This window comes from Bos javanicus, chromosome 19, assembly GCF_032452875.1.
Source record: "Bos javanicus breed banteng chromosome 19, ARS-OSU_banteng_1.0, whole genome shotgun sequence".
Taxonomy (NCBI): Eukaryota; Metazoa; Chordata; class Mammalia; order Artiodactyla; family Bovidae; genus Bos; species Bos javanicus.
In genome coordinates, this window is record NC_083886.1 from 36,123,998 (window position 1) to 36,142,255 (window position 18,258).

General features: G+C 60.9%; 2 protein-coding genes and 1 long non-coding RNA gene across 4 annotated transcripts in view; 2 read left to right on the top strand and 1 right to left on the bottom strand.

The window, feature by feature from the left end:
• Window positions 1–18,258, bottom strand: part of RAI1 (retinoic acid induced 1) — a 103,379-nt gene that overhangs the window by 68,051 nt on the left and 17,070 nt on the right. Inside the window, exon 2 of one of the 2 annotated variants that reach the window (XM_061391206.1) lies at window positions 419–549. The exons of the other annotated variant lie outside the window; for it this stretch is intronic. The gene's annotated coding sequence lies outside the window, so the exon portion shown is untranslated. The remainder of the gene's footprint in view (window positions 1–418; window positions 550–18,258) is intronic. 2 annotated transcript variants of the gene reach the window in all.
• On the top strand, window positions 1,144–10,286 carry LOC133232175 (collagen alpha chain-like). Its single transcript, XM_061391255.1, has 2 exons — window positions 1,144–3,050; window positions 3,514–10,286. Exon 1 carries the CDS (start codon window positions 1,215–1,217, stop codon window positions 2,118–2,120), a length of 906 nt encoding a protein of 301 aa, XP_061247239.1. The 5' UTR covers window positions 1,144–1,214; the 3' UTR covers window positions 2,121–3,050; window positions 3,514–10,286.
• LOC133232179 (uncharacterized) lies at window positions 10,925–17,932 on the top strand. The gene is made up of 2 exons (XR_009731332.1): window positions 10,925–13,060; window positions 14,849–17,932. It is a non-coding gene; the product is annotated as an uncharacterized LOC133232179 (long non-coding RNA).

Here is an 18,258-nt window from a genome sequence, read left to right on the forward strand (position 1 = left end):
CCGACCCTCCCCGCCTGACCAGCTCCGCGGCGCAGACTGCGAACTTGAGCAAAACTCCTTCCTCCCCGCGTCCCTCCCCTCCGGTCCGAGGCCACCAGCCCCGCCATCTCAGCCCTCAGCCTTCGGCCTGTGCCACGGTCGCCAAGACCTCACCAGAGTGTGGTGGAGAGAAGGGGAGGGGGAAATCCCCAGCACAACCAAACTGCGGCCAAAAAAAAAAAGAAATTCCTTCTGAGACCGATTCCCTCAGCGGGTGTGGAAAACCCCAAACAGGCAGGTCTGCAACTCCAGCCAAGACCGCGGCGCGGTAGGAGGGGTGCCGGGGGCGGGCGGAGACCCCGGCCGGCAGCCTCGGGAGCCCTAGCGCCCGGATCGTCCCCCCACCCACCAAGACACAAAGCTTCGCCGCCAACAATACCTGCGGGCTCCTCCTGGGTCTCCCGGGCGCGGGCGCTGCGCGTCTCGCCGCCTCCCTTCCCCGCGCGGCCTCTCCTCTGCTCGCGCGCGCTGTCCCCTCGTCTCTTCCAGAACGCGGCGGCCGGATGAGATCTTTGGGAGAAAAAAATGTGAGCGCTCGCACGATTCCTTTCTCTCCGCCCGCCGCTCGCGGCGGCCGGGGGCTCGCTTTTTTCTCCCTCGCGCTCCCGCGCGCGCCGCGCCTCTCGCGCCCCGTGTTTCCTTCTCAGCAGCCCCTGCGAGCGCCCTCAGTAGCCATTATTCACGGGCCACCGGGGGACAGGAGGTAGAGACCGCCCCATGGCCGCATCCACTCGCCAAGCGCGATGCGGGCGCGGGGCGCGCGCGGGGAGGGGCGCGCGATGAGGGGCTTGGCTGCGCGCAGCCCGCGCCCCAGACGCGGGGGAGGGGAGGAGGCTGAGGGGGCAGGAGGGAGGGGGCGGGGGAGGACTAGGAGCTGAAGGGAGCGGGAGGAGGGGGCGCCGGGGAGACGCTCCGGCGGCTCTCACCGCCGGGCTCAGGGTCACTGGTTAGGAAGCTCCGAGGCGCTTAGGGACCCGGGGCGGTCGGGGGCTGGGGGGGTGGTAAGTGTCTTCGTGCGCGCGAGCGCGCGCGCGCGTCAGAGAAGGAAGGGGAGGGAGGGGACGCTTTAATATTTTCCCAGTGACTTACGAGCCCGTGGGTGAGCTCCTGGCTGCAAGCTCGGGTCCGTGTGTTTATCAGTGTGGCTGTGTATTTCTGGTCTGCCCCCCGTGTGAATGTCACGGGGCGTGGGGGCCTGCTGCGAGCTTGTGAATGTGCTTCTGGGTCTCGGGGGGACTAAGCGATGCGGTGCCTGCGTGGGGTTGTTTGTGTGCGATTGTTTATCAAGGGCTGCGGGACTGCGCCTGTGTGGGCCGTGTCTGCGTGAGGTTGTGCGCGTGTGGGATTGTGTCTGCGTGGGCCCGAGTGTGTCTGAGGGGTGTCGTGTCTCCGTGAGGGCTTGTTTGCGTGAAGCTGCGGTTGTAGGGGCGGGGGACCAGCGAGGGGTTGGGGTGCGCCCGCACGCGGTCTTGTGTGGGACTAGCGGGGCAGTGTTCTGTGTGCGGGACCGAGGCCTGGCTGGAGGAGGGGGTCCGCGTGGCGCCAGGGACCGCACCGCCGCAGAGGCACGAACAGGCCGCTCAGGGGTCCCAGCACAGCGCGGCGAGTGGTGGCGGAGGAGAGAAGGCGGAGACCCGGGGACCCGCATCCCGCCCCCCCTCCGACCCCCGCTCCAGAGACGCAGTTTAGAGATCCTGGCACTGGCCGGCCCCGCGGTCCTAGAGGCACCGGGTTTGGAGGACTCGACCGGGCCGGGAAGACACCTACGGACTGGGGGCAGCGGGGGCCGAGGCTTGGAGATCCGCGAGCAGCCCAGAAGCGCGCGGCGAGGACTGCCCGCCGAGGCGGGTGGCGGTCCGGAGACGGTGGAGGACCAGGCCGAGACAAAGAAGCGCGGGGCCGGGGCCTCGAGGCGGGACCGTACCTCCGGTTCCCCCGCGGCCGAGGGGCGGGCCCTCCTGGCCCCAGTCCCGGGCCGCCGCCGTAGCGGCCCCAGAGCCCCAGGGACACGGAATTACGCGCCCCGGGCGGGGCCGAGGTGTGGGGCGAGCGGGGCGGGGGAGGGGGAGGGTTGCGCGTAGCCGGCGGGCGCGGCGCCCCGGGGCTGTGATTGAGCGCCTGGCTGCCCGCCCCTCGCCGGGCTGCTCACCGCCCACGCAGCCATTCATTCATTCATCCGTTCTCTCTCCATCCACCCACCTTCTACCCAAACACGTGTCCAGCCTGTCGTCCGTCCACCCGATTATCGCGCCAGGGATCACACTGACGCGTCAGCGCTGGCTCTCTCCACTTTCCCTGCCTGCCAGCCTGTCCGTGCCACTCTCCTTGGCCCCCACCTCGCGTCCCCCCGGGCCCCTGTCTGTCTGGCAGGGGGGAGGAGCGCACCCCACGACCTCTGTCACTCGGTCTTTGCTCTTCAGTGATGGCCAGACCCAGTCCCTACCTACTAACCGTCCCTCCACTAAGGGCTTTGTATATCAGGGCTTCTCCCCTCCCTGCCGGGCCTTCGCAGAGACCTGGTGACTCTCTGGAGGGCAGGGGCCAATACCATATCACACCACTGCTGGAGCGCCTCCTCAGCCTCTGGGCTGGGCAGGCAGTGGAGGGGAGCAACGAAGTGGGGGTGGAGGTGACGGGGGTGCATCGAGAAGGGGTTTTATGAAGGACTGCTGTGCCTCCAGGTCCTGGGCAGAGGGCTGTGCGGGTCCTAGTGGTCCAGAGGTCATTAGGACCCCGGTGGCCAGAACAGTCACCCCAAACCTGCCATTTGTAGGTTGTCAACTGAGAACGAAGAAAACAAGTTCCTGGTCTCTAGCCCAGACCTCATCCATCCAAATGGCCAGAGCCCCTCCACACTGTTCCTTCTGCCTGGGAATCAGCATCTAGCAGTCAGGCGTGGGAAGCATTGGCCAGGAACAGCTTCCAGACTGCCCAGTCCCGAGGGTGGCTGCCTGGTGCCAAGAGCAGACCACTCCCAGAGACAGACCCTCTGCTGACTCCAGGCTCACCAGGTGAGGATGCAGCAAACCCTGAGCACCCTGAGCACCCCCTCCTCTCCGGGCTCTAGCCCCACCCACCTCTAATATGCAGATGCTTAGTCTCTGTCTTCAATTATCTGGCCTGGGAACCAGGGTTACTCAGTCCTGAGGCCACTGCGTGCACCATTAAAAAAAAAGTCCCAGTTCCTCCTGGGACCCCTGACTCAACCTCAGCGCTGCCTGACCCTCAGCCTGTCTCTGTCACATCCTGACTCACCCACCTCCTCCAGGCAGCCCCCCAACAGGCCAGCTGGCAGGTGGGGAAAAGGGTGGTGGTGGATGCCCCCTTTCCCTAGGGACATGCACACTCTCACTCCCCTGCCCCCTTCACCACTGTCTCATTCTCACCTCGGGGCCTTTGCACTTGCTGATCCCTGTGCCTGGAATGCTCTTCCCCACCTTCTAATGTACCACATGTAATGTATGTATTTTGTAGGCGCTTTTGTTTGTCTGCTCACTGGCGCCTCCTCCGTCCCTGGGATGGTGCCTGGCACAGATTCAATAAGTATCTGGTGACTGAACGACTGAGCCTGATCCAGACACTTCCTCTTCTCTGAACCCAGGGCCCCTCTGGAGAACAATGGGAGGGGATGAAGAACAGTGGGGCAAGGACAGGTGGTATGACTCATCCAAGGTCACTGGAGGGCCCTTGGTGTATTCTGGATTCCGAGCACGTGTCCAAGGGGTTGGGAGAAAGGAGATGGCGGAGCTGCCGCTTATCCCAAAGGAGAACGGAGCCCTTTCCCAGGCAGAGGATAGACGCCCCCACCTGGCCAAGGCCCTTCCACCAGTGCTGTCACAGCAGGGCTCTGCCCATCTCTGATTGAAGCCAGGCTCAGAGCCATCAGAGGGCTTGTCAAGAACACACAGCAGGACAACTGATCCCCACCTGACTGTAAATTTCCAGACCCTGGCTCAGTGCCAGGCCCATAGCAGGCATTCAGGATGCTCTTAGCAAAGCAATGAATGAAGCAACAGTACCAAGATTCAGACTGAGGTGTGCACAGCCCTGGACCCCTTGCTTGTTCCATCAGCCCCTACCAGCGGGATTTGCAGGATGGTGGGCCGGGCCCACCACATGGCAGGTCTTCTGTTCGTTCATGCTGAGGGAAGGCTGCCGGGCTGGTTGGCTCCCTGCTCCAGCCAGGGGTCTGAGTCCATGCCCCACCATGTAAGTCCTGCTCCAGGTTTGGCAGGGAGAGGGAGAGTCCCATGGGCCAGGGTGAACATTCACAGTCTCGATGGGGGGAAGCTGTTTCCTGGGGGGAGATGTGGTCACAGCCTGAGAGCCTGGGCCAGGACGGTGCCCATTCACTTGCCCAGCACTGTCTGAAGAGCCACCTTCCTGCAGACCCTGTGTCCAGGTGCTGTTCAGAGTGAAATAATAAATAGGGGCCGAGGAGTGGGGTGCCCAGGCAGACCATGCAGTCGGGGGGCTGGCAGATGCTGGGCTCACTGACAGGCCACTAGGGAAGGGGTTAGCCAGGGCCCACCCTCCTGGTGGGCACAAGAGGCAGAGAAGAGGGACACAGACTCCAGCCATCAGGCCCGGCAGGTGCTACCAAGAGCCAGACGTCTCGTTCAAGCTCAGCCCTGGTGCGGTGACCCCCAGGCCTACTGGGCTTGGAGGGCTGTGGCTCGCGGAGGGAAGGACGCAGCACCGGACACCTGGTCTGCAGGTGCGCAGGCCTCGGGTCAGAGGTGCACCAGCAATTTCAAGTTTCCATCTTGTCCTCAGCTCAGCCACCCTTCCCATTTCACAGTCGGGTCTCTGAAGGCCAGATGGCTGAGTGGCCCCTGGCACCCATCCACTTGGGCAGTATTTACAGAGCACCTCCTATGTTCCAGGGACCGTTCTACGTGTGAGGAGTCAGAGCAAGGAGCAAGATGGAGGTCCCCTTCTTCCTTGTCGGGACACAGTGTCATCCATGACACTTAGGTGAGGTGTGCTGCGACAAATAAATAAAGGAGAGCTTCCCAGGTCACGCAGTGGTAAAGAACCTGCCTGCCAGTGCAGGAGACAAGAGATTCAGGTTTGATCCCTGGGTCGGGAAGATCCCCTGGAGGAGGGCATGACAACCCACTCCAGTATTCCTGCCTGGAGAATCCCATGGACAGAGGAGGACAGAGGAGTCTGGTGGGCTACAGTCCATGGGGTCACAGAGTCAGACACAACTGAGCGACTAAGCATGAGCATGGGCTGGAAATATGGGGGTGGGGGAGCTGTTTTCCAGTCGATGCCCAGGAACTGGCACTTGAAACAGGTGAGAACAGACCTGAAAGACGAAGGCAGGAGGCAGGCAGCTACCTGGGGGCAGAGCTGCCCAGACAGAGGGGATAGCACAGGTGGAGGCCCAGAGGCTGAGGCAGGGCGAGAACCCTCATGGAGCCGCCAAGGTTGGAGTGCAGGAGCCAAGGGGCACGTGGGAGGAGACGGGGACACAGAGTGACAGGAGCCACCCACAGGCGCTTGTGCATATCTGTGAGGCCCCCAGGTCTCATGAGGCGACAGATGAAATATCTCTGGAGCAGGCCTCACAGGGTGGGGGCTCAGAGAGCCGACAGCACATCCAGTTCTGGGTTTATTTTGGAGGACGGGCTGGTAGCATTAGCTGTTGTGGGCAGCCAGGTGGGCACGTGGAGTGGGCTCTCCCATGGGCGGACCATTCTCCTACCCCTGTGACTGTCAGTGACCCTCCTGCCCATCTGTCAGCTTAGCCAGCTTCACTTTTAGTGGGTGTGCTGGAAGCCTGCCTGATCTGCCAAGTGGCGTCCACACTGAGCCTCAGTTTCCCCCTTTCATGCATCTGTGGGCAGGCCCACAGCCCTAGGGGCTGGCTGGGGTGGGGTCTGCTCACCTTGTTTGCTGAATGTGAGGCCAAAAGCCAGTTTTTTCTCCCCTGCCTTTGATCTATAAGGGCTTCCCTCATAGCTCAGCTGGTAAAGAATCCGCCTGCAATGCAGGATGACCCTGGTTTCATTCCTGGGTCAGGAAGATCCACTGGAAAAGGGATAGGCTACCCACTTCAGTATTCTTGGGCTTCCCTTGTGGCTCAGCTGATAAAAAATCCACCCGCAATGTGGGAGACCTGGGTTCGATCCTGGGTTGGGAAGATCCCCCGGATAAGGGAAAGGCTACCCACTCCAGTATTCTGGCCTGGAGAATTCCAGGACTATATAGCCCATGGGGTCACAAAGAGTCAGACATGACTGAGTGACTTTAACTTTCACTTCATTCTGTACAACCTTTGATCTCTGCTGGCTGGGCTTCCGCTGCCATCTCTCTGTTTGTCCATCCTTCCTTCCTAGACTAGAGCCCACCAGATGAGGTTGTATAGCTTCCAACTCAGACAGGGCAGACCCACCTGCTTTGGACACTGTTCCTTGGGCATGGGACCCAACCAGGAGGCCTCTGACCTCTCTCTCACACACATACCCCTACTGGTAGACCCCTAGCCTCCCTCTGCTGGGGGTTCCCGGCCAGCACACCTGAAGCACCCCTCCACCACCATCCTCTCTCAGCGTCCAGAGCGCCTGAGATGCTGGACCATCTCGCTGAGCTTGGAGACCGCATGGCCCTGCCTTCTGAGGACAGAGGCTGGTGGTTGAGAACAGGGCTCAGTGGGAGAATGAAAAGGAAAGAGGGAAGACAGACAGACATTTGGGAAGCATGGATGAAGTCCAGAGGGTGGGGAAAGGAGTGAGGGTGAGAGACAGGAGCAGAGTGGAGGACAGTGGGGACGGGGAGAAGGGAGGCTGGAGGAGAGGGCAGGCAGGGGTCTCCAGGCCCCTCTCCCACTCTGCATTCTCTGGAGACGGCACTCTTGGCTCCTGACTATGACCATGGTCACCTGCCCCCAGTGCTTCTGGCCTGCCTGGTGTCCCGACTTGGTCCTGGGAGCAGCTCCTTGCAGCCTCATGCCTGCCTGGTGCCCAGCGGGGCTCAGCAAGAGGCAGGGGCAGCGGTGTGGCTGGGGCCTCACCGGTCCTCTGCACCAGTGCAGACTGACCCCTGACCCCCGTTACAGTGCCAGCACCCCCACCCAACCCCAGCCACAGACTGACCATGGATGGACTTCTGACTCCAGCCACAGTCTCAAGCCACAGACTGACCTCTGACCCCACCCCAGCCTGAACCCTGATGCTAGCAGAGGCAAACCATAGTGACCATCCCGTGGACACGTTCCTCCAGGGACTATATAGGATGAAGGGCAAAGGCCCACTTTAGGGCCACTCACCCCCCAGATAAGAAGCACCATCAACTCAAGTGACCCCTCACTAAGGCCTCAGACCTGCCCGGGCCAGTGAATGCAGGCTGGACACACACACATAACCAGGCCTGGGGCACAGCCCCAACACAGTCCAGCGGACATGCAAAGACACACACGGGTACCAACACAGATGTGTGTACACAGACTGTCCCTGCCCCCCGCCCCTCTCGCTGGGACACACAGCCCTCCTGCCTAGGCCCGGGGGTTCCCCAGACAGCCCCCACTTTCTCACGGGCCCTCCCTGGGCCCCAGTGGCTTCCTCTGCCTGCTGGGGTGGGAGCCCAGTAAGAGGCCAAGCGTCGCAACCTCCCTTAGACCCCCCACTTCAAGGAGAGAAACTGCTCACATCACACAGTAGATCCTGGCCATCAAGACCTCCATACACACACACTCCCCTAATCAGACACACACATGCACTGTATGCAGGCCAGGAGAGCAGGTACACACGTGCAAGGGGCACACAGCAAGGATACGCAGAGCCTCCTCTCTGTGCTGGCAACACGTGCACACACTCCCACACCCGCCTGACTCACCCGTCCCCTCCCCCACGCGCACAGGTGTCTCTACCTCTGGTGGCTCACGTGACCCCTCCAGCCCCTTCCTAGCTCAGCTCAGGGCTTCTGGGACCTTTGCTCTCCCTCTCGAGCCCTCCTGTCCGTGTCCACCTAGACCAGGCCAGCGCTGGCATGTCCTTACTAGGAGTTGAGGTCGCACCCTCCCACATACCCTGAACCAGGAACAGCACCGCCCCTGCTGGCCCCCGGGAGCAAGTCCGGCTCTGCAGCGTGCTGGCTGTGTGTCCCTGGGCAGCCCCACACCCTCTCTGAGCCTGGTTTCCACAGCTGAGAAAGAGGGGTGATGCTCCTGCTCGCAGGTGGCAGTGGTGAGATGGGGGCGGGGGGACATGGGCTGGACAGCAGGCTGCTAATACCTCTCTCCCTAAACTGAGCACAAAGCTCATAGTCTGCGGCCCGGACAACCGCCCCAACTCCGCAGCAGCTGCAGCAGACGCAAGGACCAGCCCCTCCCACAGACTGACGGAGCCCAGAGGGTCGAAGCAGCCACACTGGAGGCTGAGTGCTGCTCAGCCTCCAACATGGTCCCAAGCACCCCCAGGACATGTGGCAAGAGACCACTGGCTGCTTCCCCTTGTGTTTCTCAGCCTGTTTTTTCACCTCTCAAAAGGGAGAGCAGCAGGGCCTGGCTGTGCCAGCTAACAGAAATGAGTGTGTGGAAGTCGCCGAGGGATCTGCCTGCTTGATCTCTGGGGATGGTTACCCCTTCTGGTCAAGGGAGAGAGCTGGGTTTTCAGTCTCTGAGATGAAGATCAAAGTCCACTTTCACAGCAACAGTCAAACGCTGCATTTGCACACCCTACTCAGCTACCTGCTGGGGCAGAGGCCCCTCAGCCCCGCTTCACCCCAGAACCTCATGGCCCCTGGCATTCCAGTGGGGGCAGAGAGGGACTGGGGGCCCCTGTGCCACAGACCCAGAAACGGGGGCTCAGAGAGGGAGCTGAGGGGGAGGAGAAGCAACAGGAGGACAGCGTCCCCTCCATATAAGGAAGAGTCTGTTCACAGGCAGAGCTGCCCAGGAACGAACGGGCCGCCTCTGGAGGTGGGGAGCCGCCTGTGGGCTGACGGCGTGCAAGCAGAAGTGGGTCTCCGGGTGGGGACACCACGCAAGCCAGGGGAGGGCCTCGGGCATCTCCAGTCCTGTGACTCGACCAAGGCCACGTGAGCAGGCATGGAATTCCAGAAGCCCAGAGCAGCCATGTGAAAGCCCGCAGAACTACAGACGGCGCCCAATGGGCCGGAGAAAGGCACCCAGCAGCCCTCCATCGATTCCGTAACCCCATCACAGAGCACTTAGTTTTCAGAGGGAAATTCCTAGTTTTAATTTAGAAGTTGTGAGGTATATGCAAGTAAAAAGGAAAAAAATCCAGGGTTCCCCTCGCCCTGGGACGATTATCACTAAGTCAGTTTTGCTTAGAAGTCCTGACAGGTTCTAAAGTTTTAAAACTTGAGGTAGAATCCACATACTGTAAAATTCACCCTGTCAAAACAGTTTTTGGTGTCTGCACACAGTCCTGCAACCATCACCACCATTTCCAGAACATTTTCATCAGAAGGAAAGCAGCCCCCCCACCGCAGCAGTCTCCTCCTTCTCCCCAGCACCACAGCTCCCGACAACCACTTATTTGCTCTCTGTTTCTAGGGGCCAGGGCGTCCCCTCCTCCAGCCTCCCAGTGCCCACTCTGCCCCCTCCAGCCCTCCATCAGCAAAGGGATCCACTGAGACTCAAGTTGATCCCGTCCCACCCCCGCTCAGAACGATCAGTGGCTCCCAGTCCTGTGCAATCCGGCTTCCTCTGCCTCAGCCACACTGGCCTCTGTTAACCAGGTCCCACCTAGAACCTGTGTCTCCTGGTCTCTGCTTTCCCCACCTCTCCCCGTAGCTCTGCCTGCCTCCTCTCCTTGACCAGGACACATCGCTTGACATTCCTTCTGTCCCACCTTCTCCACTAAAATGGCAGCTTGCACCTAGCATGGAGTCAGAGGTCAGTGAATATTTGGGCTGTCTCCAGTAAAACAGGCACATGCTAAGCCCACACGCCCACAGGGCACCTGGATGAACTGGCAGTGTCTCTGCTGGTGGGCACGCCCAGTACAGACCATGCAGTGCCCCTCCTAACCCTGACAGGGGTTCTCCTGACACCTTGGATCTGGTCGCCTGGGCCACAGGGCCTCCAGACATGCAGCCCGGTCCCTTCCCAGGCCCCCAGAGCCCCCGCCACGTTGGTGGCTGCTGTGCCCTGTGCCTGCTCTTGCAAGCCCTGCTAAAGGGTCCACCTGACCTACCTGCTCAGGTCCACCACACACCCCCTCTGACAGAGCTGGGGGCACCCTGTCCACCTGGCCTCAGCCACGCCCAACACAGTAGGGCCCCTTAGGAGGCAAGCTTCCTGCCCCGAGGGTTCTGCTATGACCTGTGGGCGAGAAGGGTCCAGCTGGGGTCACGCTCAGCACTCACACTTGTCAACCTCCTGTGCACCTGTGGGAAGCACAGCAATGGAAAACTCAGGGTTGGTGCCTGGTGGGTGGGGGGTCAGATCTAGAGAAGAGGTGGGAGGACTGGAGCCCAGAGGGGCTGCTGCAGTTGGGCCCACATGTGTGTGTGTGCGGGCGTGCGTGTGTGTGTGCATGTGTGTGCCAGTGTGTGTGTGTGCGTGTGCTGGTGTGTATGTGTGCCAGTGTATGCGTGTGCCTGTGCATGCGTCTGCCAGTGTGTCCGTGTGCACACATGTGCGTGTTCACATGCATGACAGCAGACTCCATGGTGGCCAGCGCCTGGAGCTCTCCCAGGGCTTTGGTCTCCCCACCTGCACGCAGGGCCCCCTGACTGCCAGCCTCCCTGGCCCCCCAGCTCAGTCCGCCTCCCTATCCTGGAGAGGTTTCCGGTACTGCAGCCCTGCCTCCTCATCCATCAGGATTTTGCTGCATTCCTGTGAGTCATTCTCCAAACAAACCGTGCGAGGGAGAGAAGGGAGAGCAGCAAAGGGGAGGGGAGGGGAGAAGAGGGGAGGGGAGGCTCGTTGGGAACCCAGCCCCACCTCCTCCCTCCCGCCTGTTGCCCCTCTACACCCCTACCATGCACACATGGGGCCCCCAGAGCTCTAGTGTAAGTCTGGTCAGCTGTGCCATGGATTTGCTGTGTGACCTTTGGCAAGACACTTGCGTTCTCTGGGCGGTTGGAGAAAACGGCCCTGAAGGTCCTATCTAAGAATGCACAGGCTTCCCAGGGGGCAGTCTCAAAGGAGGCGGGGTGTGGGGGAGGTGTGCCCAGCTCCCTGAAGCAGCCTCTCCCCACTTCCTTGTCTGTCTCCCCACCTCTGAGGTGAGGGGGGGCAAGTCCTCGGTAGGCACAGGTGCTGCTGGGCAGGTGCCAAGGTGAGGGTGGAGCAGCCTGTGCCAGTCACAGGGCCTAGGCCTGTCGCGCCCGACTTGGGGCCAGCAGGGCCTCCAGCAAAAGGCCCATCTCCTGCACTGAGAGTGCTGGGCAGGTCTTCCCCATGGGCCAGGCATGAGGGGGTCTCCCGGCAGAGCCCAGCTCTGGGGAGGGGGTTATGAGACACGGCCAAAGCCAAGAGGAAGAATCGCCACAGCAGCGGCAGGGAGCAAGCCTCTGGCAGTACATATGTGTGCACACGTGTTTGTGGGCAGAGCAGCACCCGCAGGAGCCAGGGGCTGCTCCTCAGTGACCAGCTTGCTTGAGGTATTTTCACTGCGGCCACCAGGCCTGACTGGGCTCTAGGGGCCACAGAGCCCAGCAAATGTGCACGTGATTGTGTGGCCAAGGCCAGCTGCATGTCTGTACACAAGGCCCTGCAGGGTGTGGGAAGGGTGTGAGTGCCCGTGAGCTTGACCAGTGGCAGGGGGCAGCTGGCATCCAGGGGAGTGTGGGCTGCAGGGCTTTCTCCTGAAACAACGAGTCTTGAAACTGCCTCTTCAGGCTCCCACCCTCTGGCTCCAGGATAAGCAGATCCGCTCCCCAGGAGCTGCAGGCACACATATGCCCCAGGCCCAGGGCGGGTACCCGGGGACCCCTGAGACTCAGAGCAAAGCTGCAGGCTGTGTGCCCGGGCACCCCACGGACACGCCACTCTGGACCCGATATGAGGGTTCAAGGAGCCAGAGCAGGGACCTGCCTTCCCAAAGTCCAGCTGGTCCTCAGTCAGGTCTGCAGGCTGCAGCCTGATCCAGAGTGGGGAAGTCAGGGTCTGCAAGGGCAGGGAGAGCGGGTGCACACCCAGGGCTGCACAGGATGGAGACTGGGGGGCAGCCGGAGTGCTCGGCTGCTGCTCCAGGCTGGGATGGGGGGCAGCCATGTGGCAGAGGGTCAGCTTACAGGTGTGGTGGAACAGGGGTAACTGGAGCCGGAGGCCAAGAGGCCCGCAGGAGGAGGAAGCGGGGGCTGCAGCGGCTGGGGTGGAGAAGGGGCATTCCTGAGGGAGTGGGATCAGCTGAACCAGAGGAACTGCGAGGGGCAGGGGTGCTCCCAGCTCTGCTTCACCCAGGCTGGGACGGGACTGTCCTCAGGTGGAGGCCAGAGCACAGGGGAAACCCCAGGTTGCAGCCCCACCCCTGCTGCGAGCCCCTTCTCCCTGGACCTGTCTCCCCTCCCATAAAAGGGGCAGCCCAGCCCAGCCCATCTCGGAGTGCTCCCCCCATGCCTAGAGCTGGGGGCAGGGGCCCAGGGCTCACCCCCACCCCCCACAGTTGCAAGGTCAGGACACTGTGGGCGCTTCTGCTAGGGCCGAAGGATTTGAGACAGCACAGGCTCGGGTGAGTGGGCTGGCACCCGGCCCGGGGCAGGGGCCCGGTTTCCAGGCTCTGGGCCATCACCCTGTGTCCCTCACTATGTCTGGAATCCCTGGTCCCTAAAAGGGAGTGTGGTAGAGACAGCCACCCATGAAAGACAGGGACGCGGGGACACAGAACCTCTCTGAGTCTCAAGCGTGATAAACAATGATTTGCTGGGGACGTCACAGCAGGTGTGCAGGACGTGGGAGACCATGACCGCCCCCTCCTCCACAGACCCACCCAGGAGCACTGAGATCTCGGTTCCACCTGATCTGCAGCCTCACTGGGGAGGGAGAGCAGCCGGAGGGGCAGTCAGGAAGACGAAGGAGCCCAGCCCTGCAATCTGGGCTGTGAGTACTCACATTCATCAAGGGGTCTCCTCCCAGAGAGGCCAGCCCCACCCCTGCTGCCTCCCCTGGGTCAGGCACGCTTGGAGAGGATGCAGACCCATAGGCTGAGTGGCCCTGGGGTCAAAGGGAACAGAGAAGAGGGTAAAGGGAAGCTGGAGGGGGGCAAGGTGGGGGGGGGGGTGAGGACTGGGAGGGCAGGGTCCCTGCTGGGGGATGGGGTGGCCGCAGGGCCTGAGGGCTTCAGGAACCTTTTCTTGCTCTCTGGGCTCCGCTGACCCTTCCAGTCCCCAGGGAGCCTGTGAGCCCGGGGCAGCTCTTGGGGTGAAAGGCAAAGTACAGCCAGGGCCTGGAGGTCACTCCCAAGTCCAGACCCCCCGCCCCCACACTCCACCCCGTCACACTGGCCCCTTTGTTTGTGCGACACATGAAACACGTTCCTGCCTCAGGGCCTTTGCTTGGCCGTTCCCCCAGACGTCTCCCCAGGCCCACCGACCTCCCTCGAGTGACCTGCTCAGTGAGACCTTTCCTGACACCTGAATTTAAAGCTGCAAACATCTCCCCAATCCTGAGCCCCTTCCCTGCACTGCTTTTTCCTCACTGCATCTATCACCTTCTGATATCCTCCCCCTAGAACAGACATTCCAGCAGGGCAGGACCCTCGCTCTGTTTCCCAGCGTGCACCCAGAGTGGCACCTGGCCTAGGGCAGGGCTCAGGAAACACATGTGCTCTGCTATGCTCAGTCACTCAGTCATGTCCGACTCTTTGCCACACCATGGACTGTGGCCCGCCAGACTCCTCTGTCCATGAGGATTCTCTAGGCAAGAATACTGGAGTAGGTTGCCTTTCCCTCTTCCAGGGTATCTTCCCAACCCAGGGATCGAACCCACGTCTCCCACATTGCTGGCAGATTCTTTACCAGCTGAGCCACAAGGGAAGCCCTAGGAAATACATGGGAACAGGTAGAACACCTGCTCTCTGGGAGAGGAAAGCCTGCGCTCCAAACCTTTATAACGCTCCCCCTGCTGGAGGACCAATTGGTTTTCTCCCGAGATGGCCCAGGGAAGACACGTGCTGCCCCTCCCAGCCCAGGCCCGTCCCCAAACCAGTGGTCAGATCTGGGCCTGGAAGGGTGGTCGCCCTTCCCTTCAGTCCACTGACGAACCTGCATCCTGGACGTCACCCCGGACGTCGCTCAGGCACTGACCACGCTGGTCCCCCAACCTTCCCTGTCCCTGTGCAGGGCGTCCCCGCCCACCCTCTGCATCCCCAGGACCCAGTGGCCACCCCCCAGCTCTGCCTGCCCTTCTTCTTCAGACCCCGTCTGGCCCCTGCCCCCCGGGTCCTCCATTCAGCCTCCTACCGGGTCTCCCTCTCCAAGAGCTGGTCTCCTGTTTCACCCATGATTCAATCTCGTCCTTCAGCCAAAGGCCAAAGTCTCCTCCAGCCTGGCCGTGACCTGGCTCCAGCCCTGCTGGCCACACCCAACCTGCCCAGTTCTTTTGCCGCCTCTCAGACTTTTCTGGGGCAGAACCCTCTGCCTGACTCTGAGAGTCTGGTGCCCACCACCCTTTCAGGGTCCCCACTCCACCCACCCCTCACCGTCGCCCCACACAACGGTCTCCAGCTCCCCAGCGTCCTGTGGGCTCCCTTGAGCCGGTGGACAGGTGCTCAAGGGACACTGCTGAATGAATGAATGACTGAAATGACTAGCGAGAAGGTGAACAGATGAGGCTGTGAGTGGACAGACTCCAGGAACAGGTCAGCGACAATGTTCTTCTCTCTGCCAGATCTCCTCCACACCTCCCGGTCTCCCGCGCGGACCTGGTGGGGATCAGACCTGAACACGATGCTGACAACGCCCACCATGCAGCAGTCCGGGTGGGCTAGGCTATGCTGTGGTAACAAAGCCCCCAGACCTCAAGGGCCCAAAACAACAAAGGTTTATTTCTTGTTCACACTGCAAGTCCGGCGGGGCGGCAGGGAGGCTCTTGCTCCCCAAGGCGTCCCCTCTGGACCAAGAAAGAGGCCTGGTAGGTGGCCCTGGCAGCGACACACCTGGCCACAGGACACACAAGTCAAAACTGGTCACGTAACCCCCAGCCCAAGCACAAGACGTCCAGCTGCAAGCTCATTGTACTGTGGACTCAGGAGGATGGGAAACCAGGATTTTGAGCCAAAAGCTGGAATGACACCTCTGATGACACCACTGTCAACACGAACAACAAAGACCACTCACGCAGGACCTCCTGTGCCCTGGATGCTGGGCTGAGGCCTGAAGTGCAAGTTCCCTTAATGCCCACGGTGCTATTCTGAAGTGGGCGTGGTGAACAGCCCCTTTTCCAGATGAGACGAGATGACCAAAGCCCAGAGAGTGAAGTGAACCTCTGAGATCACATGGCTTGGCCCCTGAGGTCCCTGCATGGATCACATGCAGACCCTGAGGTGAGAACTCACTTCAGTGATTCTGGGTGCTCACAGACCCCACTGAGGCCCCTCCGCCGGGCACAGGCCTCAGCTTCCTCTGCTGAGGCCGGTCAGGGGCAAGGCCTGCCCTGCCTCGATGACCATCCCCAGCACAAAGAGCCTCCTCACCCTGCCGCGTCCCAGCCCCAGATACCCCTGACGCGGGCCCCAAATCTCAGGAGGAACGGAGACTGTGAGAGAGAGGCGGGCGGGCCAAGGTCACCCTGTGGGGCTCCACATGGCCGATGAGGCCACAAGTCCCTGTCCACCACAGCCTGACTGTCGCAATGCCTCAGCACCCACAGCCTCAGCCAGGGACCCCCAGAAGTGACGGTGGTGACATACACTCCACCTTCCTGCCAGCAGGTCCACTGAGGGAGCGTCCCCAGTTCCGGACCGGTGAGCCTGTGGCTCTGACCGCCTGGGCCACACTCTGAGGAGCTGGGCTGAGCGGCTGGCACCTGCTCCCAAAGACAGTCCCATCAGGGAGGCCAGAAAAGGATGGAGAGTGGTGCCACCTTCCAGGACGTCTGAAAACAAGGTTGGGGGGCCTTTGGAGAAGCCACACTGCAGGGGGGGTCTGTGCAGAGCAGTGAAGAAGAGAAGAAAAGGGGGCGGTGGGGTCGAGAGCAGATCCACCTGGAGCCAGACCCCACCTCACTCTGACCTGAGCCCCACCCCCACCCCGAGCCTTTGTGTCCTCATCTGTAAATGGGGTGTGAGTGATAACTGACACCAACTCTGGGCTCTTACGGTTATGACTATACTGGTTTTGCCCCCTCCCCCCACCAACCTGAGCCTCAGATCACAATTCATCCTCTTCCTGGGCCTTAGGGCCCCACGCCAGGAAGCTTACGGGTGCAGACTCCCACTCTGGCTGCCAGGAGAAGGTGCTCCTCTCACCTGCTCCCTCCCAAAGTCTCTGTGCCCAGGAGCAGAAAGAGCCCCCCCCTTTACAGCCCCGCAAGCAGTGCCCCTCAGGCCAGCCTCCGAGGGCAGCTGTCCTCCTCAAGCCTGGAGTTTCCGAGTACCCTGACCCACTAAACGCCCCCACCCCTCAGTTGCTGGGGTGGGGGGCGGGAGAGAGGTGGGAGGCAGAACCTTTCACTGCCTGGAAAGCTCACACTCGCCCCGTCCCGGGCCTCAGCATCCATGCAGCATCTGCTATGTGCATCCACCTTGAGAGAGAACTGCAAAGGGCACGGCCCCCTCCCCAGGCCCATGGGAACATGCACAGGCTTGAAGGGGCACGACCCACCCCCACGTGAGTGACTCCAGCCGCTGCATCATACTGCAAGCCTTGGCGCCTCCATCTGCACTGTGAGACGGGGCAGGGTCCCCGTTGTGGGTGGCACCAAGGGCTTCCCACAAAGCCTGGCACACAGCAGGTGCTCAACCACGTGAGCCTCACTCCCCCAGACGGGCCAGAGCAGAGCCTGGAGACGGCCCCCCAGCTTCCCACCACCTCATTAACTGGAGGGGACTGTCCTTCCAGCTGGGCTACCACCTGACACCCCTGGCAGTCTGCCCGCTCACCTCCATCCTGTCTGCAAGGACGTCTGGGTCAGACAGGACGGGCTGCCGGGACCCCAGGCAACCAGCAGAGGCCCGCCCAGCAGGCCCAATTGCCACTGAGCCCCACCAGGTCCCTGCCGACCCCCCACCACCACCTGCCCGCACACGGCCGCCCACAGTACACACCAAGGGCTGTGCTGTTGGAGGGGAAGCAGGCTGAGGCCAGGCTGTGTCCTGAGACGAGATGGTCAGGATTCGGTTCACTTCAGTTCAGTCACTCAGTTGTGTTCGACTCTTTGCAACCCCACGGACTGTAGCACACGAGGACTCCCTGTCCCTCACCAACTCCCAGAGTCTGCTCAAACTCATGTCCATCAAGTCGGTGATGCTATTCAACCATCTCATCCTCTGTTGTCCCTTTCTCCTCCCGCCTTCAATCTTTCTCAGCATCAGGGTCTTTTCCAAGATTCCGGACTTTTCCGGATTCGTCCATTTTTCACATCATGTGGCCAAAGTGTTGGAACTGCAGCTTCAGCATTAGTCCTTCCAATGAATATTCAGGACTAATTTTCTTTAGGATGGACTGGTTGGATCTCCTTGCAGTCCAAGGGACTCTCAAGAGTCATCTCCAACACGACAGTTCAAAAGCATCAATTCTTCAGTGCTTAGCTTTCTTTATGGTCTAACTCTCACATCCATACATGACTACTGAAAAAACCATAGTTTTAACTAGACAGACCTTTGTCGGCAAAGTAATGTCTCTGCTTTTTAATAAGCTGTCTAGGTTGGTCATAGCTTTTCTTCCAAGGAGCAAGCGTCCTTTTAATTTCATGGCTATAGTCATCATCTGCAGTGATTTTGAAGCCCAAGAAAATAAAGTCTGTCACTGTTTCCATTGTTTCCCCATCTATTTGCCATGAAGTGATGGGACCGGATGCCGTGATCTTAGTTTTTTGAATGCTGAGTTTTAAACCAGCTTTTTCACTCTCGGGTCAGAGTTCAGAGGGACGAATCCGGCCTCCAGGAGGCAAGGAGCCACTGCAGAGTGTGGGCTGGCCAATGGACCTCTGCCCCCACTTCTATCCGTCTGTGAGTTCATGCAGTTGTCCCTCCCCTCCGCCTCCCAGGCCTTTGCTCCAACTCCCTGCTGCCTGGAAGGCAGTACCAGCCACTCTGAGGAGCTCACGCCATCTCCTGACCTTCCCAGGCTGGGCTGAGA